The sequence below is a fragment of the Cetorhinus maximus genome, chromosome 10, assembly GCF_964194155.1.
Source record: "Cetorhinus maximus chromosome 10, sCetMax3.hap1.1, whole genome shotgun sequence".
NCBI lineage: Eukaryota > Metazoa > Chordata > Chondrichthyes > Lamniformes > Cetorhinidae > Cetorhinus > Cetorhinus maximus.
The window spans coordinates 91371909-91385128 of record NC_135888.1 but is presented as its reverse complement, the minus strand read 5'-3'; the positions used below and the strand labels follow the sequence as shown (position 1 = coordinate 91385128).

At 42.9% G+C, this 13220-nt stretch overlaps 1 protein-coding gene across 1 annotated transcript in view; it reads left to right on the top strand.

The window, feature by feature from the left end:
• Window positions 1-13220, top strand: part of LOC144685834 (glutamate receptor ionotropic, delta-2-like) — a 428425-nt gene that overhangs the window by 191773 nt on the left and 223432 nt on the right. Inside the window, exons 3-4 of the mRNA XM_078550780.1 lie at window positions 9058-9342; window positions 11006-11211. Of these exons, the coding sequence (XP_078406906.1) occupies window positions 9058-9342; window positions 11006-11211 (491 nt within the window). The remainder of the gene's footprint in view (window positions 1-9057; window positions 9343-11005; window positions 11212-13220) is intronic.

Below are 13220 nucleotides of genomic sequence, written 5' to 3'. Positions count from 1 at the left end.
AGCCGGAGGCATAGAAGTTGAGGGCAGCTGTGACCTCTAGAGCCACGGGCATGGTGTGTCCACCCACACAGTTAGCTGAGATCTCAGGCCCAATCATCTGACAGATACTGGTGACTGTCTCCCTTGAGAGATGGAGCCTCCTTCGGCACTGCACCTCAGACATATTGAGGTAGGTGCTTCGCTGCCTGTACACCCTGGCAGCAGGACAGTGCCATCTTCTGTGGCCCCTTTCGCCTTGGACTGCCTCTTGGCCCAGCACCCCTTGTGCCTGCGCCTGTTCTCCCAAAGTGGCTCCCCTGGAGGCTGAATGTGCACTCCTGACCTCCTCCCCCTTCTAGCCCCCCCTTCCTCCTCAGAGGAGGTGCCTCCAGTGGAGAGATCACCTCGCATTCCCAGGCTCAGGGAGGCTTCCTGAAACCTACAGGCCCCCAAAAAAAAATCCTCACTGAAAAGTGCTGACCTGAAGGTTATGAGTCCAGTCCAAGCAGCTGCTATGCATTTGCAACTTTTTCACCTCACACAGGCAAGTTTCACTAACTTCTGAGCAGTAACTTTCAAATGTCTGGATTCACAAACCCACCGAGCCCTCTTCTCCCGCCCGTGGATGAGCTTCATGCAAATTTCTAATACCCGCCTGCCCGTTGCAATGGGCCGAAGATTGCACGGGCGCCTTAAAATCCAGGTCAATTGGAGCCTCAAGGCTTTAAGTGGCCGTTTAATTAATGGCGATCGTGCAACGGACATCATCACGCGCCCGCCCACCGAAATACCGCGATGGCGCAGAGTGACGTAGGGACAATTGCCTGACATCATCACGCTTCATGTGACGCATCGGCATGCAGGTCCCGCCCCCTGCACGCCAATGGAAGAATTCTGCCCATGGAGTCAAAACAAGTGCATATAGGATACAGAACAACCGTGGTCTCAGTGGATGATGGAACAGGGTTGAGGGGCTGAATGGTCTATTCCTGTGCCTAAGTCCCCGATGGAAAAGGCAGCATGTATTGTAGCTGACAGCCATGGCTCAGTTGGCAGCTCTCTTGCTACTGAGACAGAAGGTTGTGCGTTCAAGTCCCAATCCAGGACTTGAACGCAAAATTCAAAGCTGACACTCCAGTGCAGTACTGAGGGAATGCTACACTAATCGGAGATGCTGTCTTTCGGATGAGATGTTGAACCAAGGCTTGCAGGTGGACAGAGAAAGATCCTATAGCCTTATTTTGAAGAAGTACAGGGGAGTTATCACCAGTGTCCTGATCAATCGTTATCCTTCAATCATCACAAAAGCATCATCTTGTTGTCTTCACATTATTGTTTGCGGGAGCTTGCTGTGCTTAAATTGGCTGCCTCATTTCATGCATTGTAATCGTGACTACACTTTAAAAGGGGTTTATTGGCTGTATTGCACTTTGGGATGTTCTGAGGTCATAAAAGTCACTATATAAATGAAAGTCTTATTTAAAAATGTTAGTAGTAATACTACTATTGATTCAGCAAATGATTCAGTGAAAAGTTAGCTTTCTGGTAGAAAATTTGCCTAACAAAGGATTAGTGCCCCAGTTACTAATCCTTTTTTTATATTCATTCCTGGGATGTGAGTGCCACTGGCAAGGCCCATCCCTAATTACCCCCATAAGGTTGGTGGTGAGCTGCCTTCTTGAACTGCTGCAGTCCATCTGGTGTAGGTAGACCCAAGGGAGTTCCAGGATTTTAATCCAGGGACAGTAAAGGAACAGCGATATAGTTCAAAGTCAGGATGGTGTGTGACTTGAAGGGGAAATCTCAAGCAGTGGTCTTCCAATGCACCTGCTGCCTTTGACCTTATAGGTGGTAGGGATCAGAGGTTTGGAAGGTGCTGTCGAAGGAAGCTTGTTGCTGCAGTGCATTTTGTAGATGGTACATGCTATTGCCACTATGCGCTGGTGGTGGAGGGAGCGAATGTTTAAGGAGGTGGATGGGGTGCTGATTAAGTGGCCTCCTTTGCCTTGGACGGTGTCAAGCTTCCTGAGTGTTGTTGAAGCTGCACTCATCCTGAAGAGCCTTCCATCACATTCTTGACTTGTGCCTTGTAGATGGTGGACAGACTTTGGGGAATCAGGTGATTCCAAGCCCCTGAACTGTTCTTGTTGCCACAGTATTTATAAGGCTAGTCCAGTTTTGTTCCTGGTCCCCAGGTAAAAGCCCCAAGGATGTTGATAGTGGGAGATACAGCAGTAGTAATGCCATTGAATGTCAAAGAGAGATGGTTAGATTACCTCCTGTTGGAGATGATCATTGTGTTGTACATGAATGTTACTTGCCACTTAAAAGCCCAACATTGAATATTGTCCAGATCTTGCTGCATGTAGGCGTGGACTGCTTCAGTATCTGAGGAGTCATGAATGGCACTGAAAACTGTGGAATCATCAGTGAACATCCCCACTTCTGACCTTATGATGAAGGTCATTGATAAAACAGCTGAAGATGGTTGGGCCTAGGACCATATACTGAGGAACTCCTGCAGTGATGTTCTGGAGCCAAGATAACTGCTGCCAGCCCCCCCAAAACCTCCCCATGCCCCTGCCAACTCCCATTAACTTCAATTTTGTTAGGGCTCCTTGATGCTACACTATATCAAATGATGCCTTAATGTCAAGGACCTTCACTCTCACTTCCCTGCTGGAGTCCAGCTCTTTTGCCCCTGTTTGGACCAGACTGTAATGAGGTCAGGAACTGAGTGGTGCTGGTGGAACCCAAACTTAAGTATTGGTGAGCAGTTTGTTGCTAAGCAAGTGCTTCTAGACAGCACTGTCAATGACACCTTCCATCACTTTCCTGATAAAGTCAATGAGCTATCCATCCCGAATGGGCATCCTGAAGTAGCTCACCTTGGTCAGCGACATATTAGAGGGACCTCAGAGGACATCCAGCTAGTACAAAGGTATACCTCCAGGACGAGACAGTGGTAGCGGTGGGGGCGATTGGTACATGGCTTTGGGAAAGTCGCACCTTCATGTATTCCCCTATTCCTCCAACAGGTTCACCTCATTCAAGCATCTCACCCTGTACTAATTCTAATACCACTCCTTTAAAATCTTTATTGCCTACTGTACCATTCAACCCCTCAGCCAAAGTGAGTTCAGTACCCCTTACCCAGTGTTCTCCAACTCACTGCCTGCCTGTCACCTCCAAATACCATCACCTACTCCTGCAGGTTGGTTACAACCCACTTTTGAACTATGAATTGCCTAGACTTTGGCCCATCATTCATAAAAATACATAAGCAGCTGCTGATGCTCTCAGCCATTCTCTCTCACTTCTACTAGTAGTGACCTTGTCTCCAGGAAAGCCTTTGTCATTCCTCTGAAATGCTTCCCACCTTCAGTCATGCATACAAAATGTGCAGTTTTGAAAGTACCTGGCTCATAATCTACTTAGTCATTTATTATTACATTTGATTTGACCACATTAAACACTAAGCTAATAAAATCGTAAAATCATAAGAAATAGGAGCTGGCAAAGGCCGTTTTGCCCCTCGAGCTTGCTCTGCCACTCAGTAAAATCATGGCTGATCTGATTGTGGCTTAAACTCCATTTTCTTGCCTGCCACACCCCCACCCCCCCACCCAATCCTTGACTTATTTGTAGATCAAAAATCTGTCTAACTCTGTCTTGAATATATTTAATTACCCAGCCTTCACTGTACTTCACAGTAATCCAAAGATTAATGACCCTCAGAGGAGAAATTCCTTCTCATCTCCACCTTAAAAGGGAGACCTCTTATCCTGAAACTGTATTCCCCTAGTTCTAGTCTCTCCCACGAAAAGAAACATCCTTTCAGCATTCACCCTGTCAAGTGCCCTCAGGATCTTATAAATTTCAGTAAGATCACCTCTTAATCTTATAAACTGCAAGGAGTATAAACCCAATCTGCTCAATCTTTCCTCATAAAACAACCCCTTCACCTCAGAAATCAATCTAGAAATGAACCTTCTCTGAACTGCTTCCTATCGCTCCTTAAGTAAGAAGACAAAAACTATACACAGTGATCTAGGCGTGGCCTCAATGGCCTGAACAGTAGTAGTAAAACTTCCTTACCTTTATTCTCCAACGTCCTTGCAATAAAGGCCAGTATTCCAATTGCCTTCCTAATTACTTGCTGTACCTGCATACTGACTTTTTATGATTAAGGTACAAGACACCCAGGCCCCTCTATACGAAAGCATTCTGAGGTTTCTCTCCAGTTAAATAATAATCTGTTTTTCTGTTCTTCTCTACTGGATCTTCCTTCTAAAACAGCCCAACACTGGAAGATCACCCAGAAGGGAATGATAACCCTAGCCCCTTTTCTCTATTATCAGACTTCTCTGCAAACTACTTAACCCTCTCTCTACACCATCACCACCTACAAGTATGAAGAGATCATGGATATTTTTCCTTTCAAGATAGGGACTATTTATTCTGCTGCATGCCATCTTCTTCTTGCCAGTTAAGCAAATCCTTTCCCCAGGGTCCTGTCCCATGATAGCCCTAAACTGTTGCCTCTCTACATTCTTCCCCATCTCTCCAGCACCCTCTACAAGCTCAACTCACCCAGCATCTCTTTCACCTCCAACTCCATTCTCATTAAACTCCTTATGAGCAAGCTTTCTTATATGACCAATATTTTATCTGATATTTTAAATTGTTCTCTCTAGTTTCAATACCATCGTCATCATGCCTACTCTCTCTCAGTGGTCTACTCTCTCTCATTATCCTCCTTGATTTCTTTGGCATATTTTACCACACAGTCATCCTCCTATTGCCTCTCCTTTATTATCTCAATGAGTCTGCTCTTGCTTGGTACCAGTCTTACCTAACCAGTGACAAAGCACCTCTAGCTATCATTGCTCTTTCCACTACTGCACTGTTGCCTCTGGAATCATCGAAGGACCCATCCTGCTCTACTTCTCTTTCTCATTTACTCATCTACATGCTGTCCCTTGGTGACATCACCTAAAGTTATGAGGTCAGATTCCACTTGTATTTAGATAACACCCAGTTGCAAACTGCCACCCCCCACTCCCTATCTCCTTAACACCCCACTACTCTCAAATTCCTGGTCTGAAATATAGTCTTGGATTATCCATAACTTCGTCTAGCTAAACATTGGCCAGAATTTTCCCTGATGTATGTGAAAAAATTGTTTTTTGCACCGTATCATCTGCTTCCTACCTCGTTATTTATGCAGTCACAGGAAACACATCGTATCGCTGGTGGGTGGCCGTTGAATTGCCCGCCATGCCTTTGTTATGACACAGCAGTTGGTAAAGGCTATTACTGAAAATTCCAGAGGAAAACTTTAAACAACTGTCATAATCTATATTTTCAATTGGTATGTTTGAGATGCAGCTCTAAATTCAGGAATAAGACCATCAGTCCTCAAAAGGGTTTAATATTAAACTAATTGAGACATTTATTAATTTAAAACAAATTAAACATATACAAATGGCTACAAATTACTACTATCATAATTTTTTAGCAAATTCCCAAATTAATCTCCATTAAGGCAACAATAACCAATAGACTTAACCAGACACCAGGCAAAGCATTTTCACCTTACAAATTCAAAATGAGGTTTCTTTCAATGTGGTCCCTTTGCCAACAGTTGTAGGCTTAGATGCCTCTGCCTTTCACACACAAACTACTCTCAGGTTATACTTGGCCTTTCTCTTTGAATGCAAATTCTCACCAGGCCCTTTGAACTCCACCTCTTCTAACAATAAAACCCCTTTCATAGTACCAATTTTATTAATAATATAAACATTGCTTGGTGCCTCCTAGCTAGGTGCAAGATTTCATTCCCCTTCTTGAATGCTGTATTCAACAAAATGCAAATGTCCTCTACCTTACTGTTTACATCTCAAAATTACTATACATCAAAGCACCCAGACTAGCTAGCTTTAATCCAATTAACACACACACAGACTAAACCTCTATTTAAAAAAAATTCCACTAATGTTATATACATTAATAGCTTCATGACGCAGTTACCTCACCTATTACTCATTCCAGGTGCCTTTTCTAAACTGCAGCTGCGCGCAGTTCTCAATGCTTGCAGCCCAGGACTGCTGCAGTGAAGACATCACCCTGAAAGCCAGTAAGAGTTTAGTGACCTGTCACTGGAAGGCCTTTTGGAGGCCCTCCATGATGTCCTCTACCCCTGCTTTAGCCGCAGGAAGTTCTGCAATCTCACCACTCAGGCTTGGGAGGGAGTGGCAGTGGTGGTCAGTGCCAATGCTGCACAGAAGAGGTTGACCGTCCAGTGCTGAAAGAGGATGAATGATCTCATCTGTGCCTCCAGGGTAAGGCAACCATCTCATCACACATTAACTCTCACACTCAGTAAAGGGGTCATCAGCAGTGCTATCAAGCGGCACTTGCTTAGTAATAGCCTGCTCAGTGATGCTCAGTTTGGGTTCCGCCAGAGCCACTCAGCTCCTGGCCTCATTACAGCCTTGGTTCAAACATGGGCAAAAGAGCTGGACTCCAGAGGTGAGAGCAACTGACCTTGACATCAAGGCAGCATTTAAGCAAGTTGGCGTCAAGTAGCCCTGGCAAAACTGGAATCAATGGGTATCATGGGGGAAACTATCCGCTGGTTGGAGCAATACCTAGCACAAAGGAAGGGGGTTGTGATTATTGAAGGTCAATCATCTCAGTTCCAGGACATCATTGCAGAAGTTCCTCAGGGTAGTGTCCTAGAACCAACCATCTTCAGCTGCTTCATCAATGACCTTCCTCCCATCATAAGGTCAGAAGTAGGGATGATTGCATAATGTTCAGCACCATTTGTGACTCCTAATGTACTGAAGCAGTCCATATCCAAATGCAGCGGGACCGGGCAATATGCAGGCTTGGGCTGACAAGTGGCAAGTAACATTCGCACCACACAAGTGTCAGGCAATGACCACCTCCAATAAGAGAGAATCCAACCATCACCCCTTGATGTTCAATGGCATTACCATCACTGAATCACCCACTATCAACATCTTGGGGGTTACCATTGACCAGAAACTGAACTGGACTATCCATATAAATACTGTGGCTACAAGAGCAGGTCAGAGGCTGGAAATCCTGCAGTGAATAACTCCTCTTCTGACTCCCCAAAGACTGTTCACCATCTACAAGGCACAAGTCATGAGTGTAATGGAATACTCTCTGCTTGCCTGAATGAGTGCAGGAAAAAGCAGCCCGCTTAATTGGCACCCCATCTACAAACATTCGCTCCACCACTGATGCACAGTAGCAGCAATCTGTACCATTCACAAAATGCACTGCAGGAACTCACCAAGCCTCCTTAGACAGCACCTTCCAAATCCAGGACCACTACCGTCTGGAAGGACAAGGGCAGCAGACACATGGGAACACCACCACATAGAAGTTCCCTTCCATGCCACTCACCATCCTGTCTTGGAAATATATCGCCATTCCTTCACTGTTGTTGGGTCAAAATCCTGGAATTCCCTCCCTAACAGCACTTTGGGTGTACCTACACCACAAGGACTGCAGCGGTTCAAGAAGGTAGCTCATCACCACTTCTCAAGGACAATTTGGGATGGGCAATAAATGCTGGCCCTGCCAACGACGCCCACATCCTATGAATGAATTTTTAAAAAACCTCACAAAGCCATCACACACTCACTGGCAACTCACTCACTCTCAGCTCATGGGACATCACCACTCACTCTCTCACACATATCCTCACATCTTCATCTCTGGAGACTGCCCTGCCTCCTCAGCCCTCCCCTTCTTGAGTCCACTTGCACAAATCAACATGTGCCGCCACACAAACCCTGGGATACCCCACTTCCCCAAGTGAGTGCTAGCCCCGCAACCATTGGAAATCCACCACCGCCTTACCTCTGGCCTGGTAGGTAGAGTCCTGCTCGTGAACCCCCTAAAAGTGATGTGGTACTGCCTGCGAAGCCTGGCGCTGATATCTGTGAGTGCTGCCCAGAGCAAGGTAGGCAAACAAACCTCGAAATCCCGAGCAAGGTGCAAGTCGCTTATGCACCATTGTGAAACACGTCAGTGTGAGCTCATGATCCACTGTGGGGGGATGATTTCGCTGAGCTGGGCTTATAATGAGATACTAAATTATTGAAATTAGGTTCCCAATATGCTGCAGCAGGAAATGTGACCCGCCATTGACGGGTGGAGTAGATGATCGCAAACTGGTTTTATGATGATGTGAAACCAATTTTGGTTATCTCCCGATATTTTCTGCTCCCACCCGCTATGATGCCCGGCTATTGTCTTTAAACTCTACCACAAACACTGGACCCTTATCAGTGATTGCTCATCCAACTCTGGCCACTGCTTCGGGCTGAACAAGACTATTCACAAGTTGAGTGTTCAACCTCATCTCATCTCTCCAAATACTTTCACTCCCTTATATACCATATTTGTATTTCTACTTTTGCTCATCTGCCAATGAAATCATCATTCATATCTTCATTAACTCCAGTCTAGAATATTTCAGTGCTTCCCTGGTTAACCTCCCATTCTCCACACAACATAAATTGTAGCATATCTAATACTCCATTGGCTGTATCCTATCGAAAACTAAGTCATGCTCTTCCATTTCTTCCCTCCACATTGACCTACTTTGACTCCTATTCCCTAACTCTAAACTTAAAATTCTCATCCTTGCATTTCAAGCCCTCCATGGCTATGCATCTCTCTACCTATGTTGCCTCCTCCAGCCATACAACCCATACTCTCTGATCCTCAGAGCCCATCCTCTTGTGTGTCCTCCCTACCTTCACTCCACCATTGGCAATTGTACTCTCAACAGCCTAGGTCCCATCCTCTGAAATTCAGTTTGTAAGCCACTTTACTCTTCCTCTCCCCTTCCCTACTAATACGATACTCCTCAAAATCCACCACTTTACCCCTAATTCCTCTTCCTATGTCTCAGCATCCTTTCTCTTCAGCCTTCTTGAAACACATTGGGATGTTAGCCTTTGTTAATGGCACAAAATAAATGTGATTGCTGTTTGTTGTTGATTAATGGAAAATTTCTTTCTTTTTCAGCCTGTGACCTTGTGTCACAAGGGATTTTGGCTCTAGTTAGCTCCACTAGCTGTGCACCTTCAGCTTCACTCCAGTCCTTTGCAGATGGAATGCATATTCCTCACCTCTACATTCAGCGCACACCAGCTGGAACTCCACGTTCTCAATGTACTATTGCAAAGAATACAAGAAACAGTGATTACACGCTTTCTGTCCGTCCTCCTGATTACTTCAATGAAGTCATACTTAAAGTAATCACAGAATTTTCCTGGCAGAAGTTCATGATCTTCTATGACGATGCATATGGTAATAACATAGCCTGGCTTTCCTTTTAATTGTCAAGTACTGTACAAATAACTGTTCTAGTTCTTATGTCTTCAATAGTGTATAAAACTCATTTTATTAATTAAAAAGATTTGATCGATATGAACAAAATCAAAATGGCCATGTCATGCTTTCCATGTGTTGAAAACAGTATTCATGTGTTAATACCATTATACTGAAAGTGAATCTAAACCCAACAGTTCAAATAATTTGTGCCATCACATATTTAGAACATGGCTATGTCTAAGAAAAAGGGTAAAATAAATGAAAAATACAGCATGTCAACTTGCGGTAAGAACTGGCATCAATCTATGAATTTGAAGCTTTTTTATAGCTTTTTTGTCCCTTTCCAGCATCTGTGGTATAGAAATTCTGTGATTTGTATAAGCAATGAAGGATAACATTAGGTCAGGAGTTGTATAATGGATAGAGGTGGGAGTTGCAACAACTGGTAATACAGCTCTAAAGGTGCATAACATGCCAAAACAGGCTTTAACATGCTTTAACTTCCCACAGCTTCACTTATATCAGATTGTACTTCTGCATTCAGCATCTGGTTTTACCATTTGCTACATTCAGTGTGGACTAATTAATTACAGGCCAAGGAGTATTATTCTATAATAATGCGAGATACCCAACATTTCATAAAAGGGAAGAGATGAAGGAGCTAACCTGATTTGCATTGATGATCCTTTGCTTATTCTTGAAGTGTACTTTTCTTTCCTGGTGGTTGAAAGCAAGCTTTTAATAAGTGGTTATTTGGCAATCACAATTACCCAGCTAGTTATCGCTTCCCAAGTTTCTTTCTGGGAGTTTTATTTCTTTTGGGTGCTCCCTTTAGCATCTGGGTAATTTGTTGGCATCAAATTTCTGTCTGTGCTATTTTAATGCACTTGCTAGCTAATTTGTTTTAAATGTGTTAACAACTGCAATTACATAGCAGAGGCTGCAATTTAGCACAAACATGCTAACCAATGCACTAAGTAGCTCACAGAGAAAACTAAATCCCCTATTGTGCAGATTCTTGAGTGGAGAAAGTGCTTGTGAGTTGATTTTTGCTGCCAGTATCTGCTGCACATGAAATTTACCATAATTTTGTTTTGTAGTCTTAGCTTTCAAATTCCCAGTCAACACATCTGGATATCCAGTCAGGTTGTTTCTTATTGGGAGCACTGTTGCTTGTTAAAGTACTAAATTGTGATTATCACAACTGATCTTTGATTTGTTGGCTTACATTTTTGGTACCATGATGCTGCCAACATGGAAATTTGAGCGGTGTGTGCACTTAACTTCATTAAGAACACCTACAGACAGCATCATCTCTGTCGTCACTGTTTTTTCTGTTGTTTACATAAATACCTGCTCATAAATTGATTTAGCATATATATTAACACAAAAAGAATTGAGAATATTTTAATCTAATTAGTTCAGACCACAAGTGGCCACTAAGTCTCTCATTTAAAATTATAAATATATAAGGAAATAAACATTTCTTTTATTTTGACATTTGAATGGTGGATATTTGTAATTATTATGTGCAGCATGGTCATAAAGCAGTTAATTGGACAACTAAATATTTTTTCTTACATAATGCGGTAATCAAAGTGCTGAATTCTCATACTTAATGTTTTGAACATTTGAACAGATATTCGTGGGATTCAAGAATTTTTGGGCCAAGCTGGTCAACAGGGAATAGAGGTTTCACTACAAAAGGTTGAGGCCAGCATAAGCAGCATGTTCACAGGCCTTTTCTCTACTCTTGGGTTTGATGAGCTGAGCCGTTTCCGAGACATGCTTCGAAGAGCCTTACTTTTTCTTAACCCACGCACAGCAAAGACCTTCATTAGTGAGGTAACAAATTTCATATCTTTGATGATATACGTACAAGAATCTGAAACAGAAATGTAAAACTCTGGAAACAAAAACACAAGCAGGCGCATGAGCATCCCCAGAAGGAAAAAAAAATAGTAAAACCTGGGAAATGACGAGTACTGGTCCGAACTGGTATTGTGTACCTTAAAACTCCAGTTCTGACCAGTACCAGTCATTTCCCAAGTTCTACTGTTTTTTTCCTGCAACTTATATCTATATAATGCTTTTAAAATAATGAACATCACGAGGTGCTTCACTGGAGTATTATTAAACAACATATGACACGGAGCCACATAAGGAAATACTAGGTAGGATGACCAAAAACTTGGTCCAAGAGATAGGTTTTTCTCCTTTAAGACACTCTTTAAAACAAGGTAGAGAGTCAGAGAGGTATAGGAGGATATGCCACTGATCTAGGGCCTAGGCAGCTTAAGGCATGGCCCCCAATTGGCAGAGCAACTAAAAGCAGGGAAGCAAGAGGCAAGAATTAGAGGAGTGTAGATATCTCGGAGGGTTGCGGGGCCGGAGGAAGTTACAAAGATAGGGAGGGATGAGGCCACAAGAGACATGAAAACAAGGACAACATGTTAAAATCAAGACATTGTTTGGCCAGGAGCCAATGTGGGTCAGCAAGCACAGGGATGGCGTGGGAACGGGACTTGCTGTGAGTTAAGACACAGACAGTAGCTTTTTGGATAACTTCAAGTTTAGGATGGGTAGAATGTGGATGATCTATTAGGAGTACATTAGACTTGTCACGTCTAGAGGTAACAAAGGCATGAATGAGGGTTTCAGCAGCAGATGAGCTGAAACGGGCAACGTCAGGCAATGTTTCGGAGGTGCAAATAGGTGGTTTTAATGATGGCATAAATATGAGGTCAGAAGCCCAATTTAAAATTGTATTCAGCCAGAACAGGGTGGGAACACAGTGGGTAAGCCCCACTCTTCATTTTAACTGCCCTGCATCCATGTTTTTTGTCAGGCAGGTGGTGTTAAAATCTACTGCAAAATATTAACACAGCAAATTTAGTGAAGCTAAGTTCATGTTGACCATTTAAAGAAGCATGTATGCAGAGAGAGGCACTTAAGGTGCTGAGGAGAGCATGAAACTACAGACTGTGGATGCAGCATTTTTGTGGTCATCAGGAAAAAATGTGACCAGCATGATTTTGTAACTAAATTCACCATTCCTTGTGTTCAGCAGGTCAGCCAATAAGCCTCATTGTTTTGTAAGGATATTTCACCTGGCAGCAATAAATATTTCCAATGCTACCAACCTCACCAGAAAAAAAATGTGATCAGGCTCAAACTGAAAACATTAAAGACAGGAATGTTATTTGTTCTTTAATGTTTCAGTAAATGGCCTAATGTTTTCAAGTGGTCAGTAATAGTAACTCTAATTACAATTCATGCAGGGAGACCTGCACTTGTATTAACAGATCCGGTCTGCACTAGTTCCATAAATAGTGATACATCTGCAGTGTGTGCAAGTAGGCAGTGGAAATGGTACAGTAATATATGTTTAGGTAGCAGTAGCTGTGAATTCAGGTTTGTCTGTTTACTGTAAAAAGAGTTTGCACAACGTAAATTAAAATCCACATTTGCTTCAAATTTCATGTTAAACTTGCCTCCTGTATGTTGCTGTTTCTCATGCCATATACATTCCATAAATGGCTACTGTAAATCATTATAGTAAATGCTATCTTCAAGCATGTGAACAGAATGAGAAAAAAAAATGATGTTTCCAAAGAGGCCCATGTCAAATGCAGCCAGCTTCATGAGATTTTTCAGTTTGTATTGAACAAAATTGACTATTCAAACCACATGAGATGTTTTAATTTGCCTTTAGATTACTGTGTCTGGCAGCAAAAACATCCCATTGTTGAATATCAATACTCAAGAATTCAGACTAATTCTGTAGACATTAAGACTATTGCTTGAGACTATGATAAATTTGATGTATTCTTCTCAAGATTTAATTTTGGTGC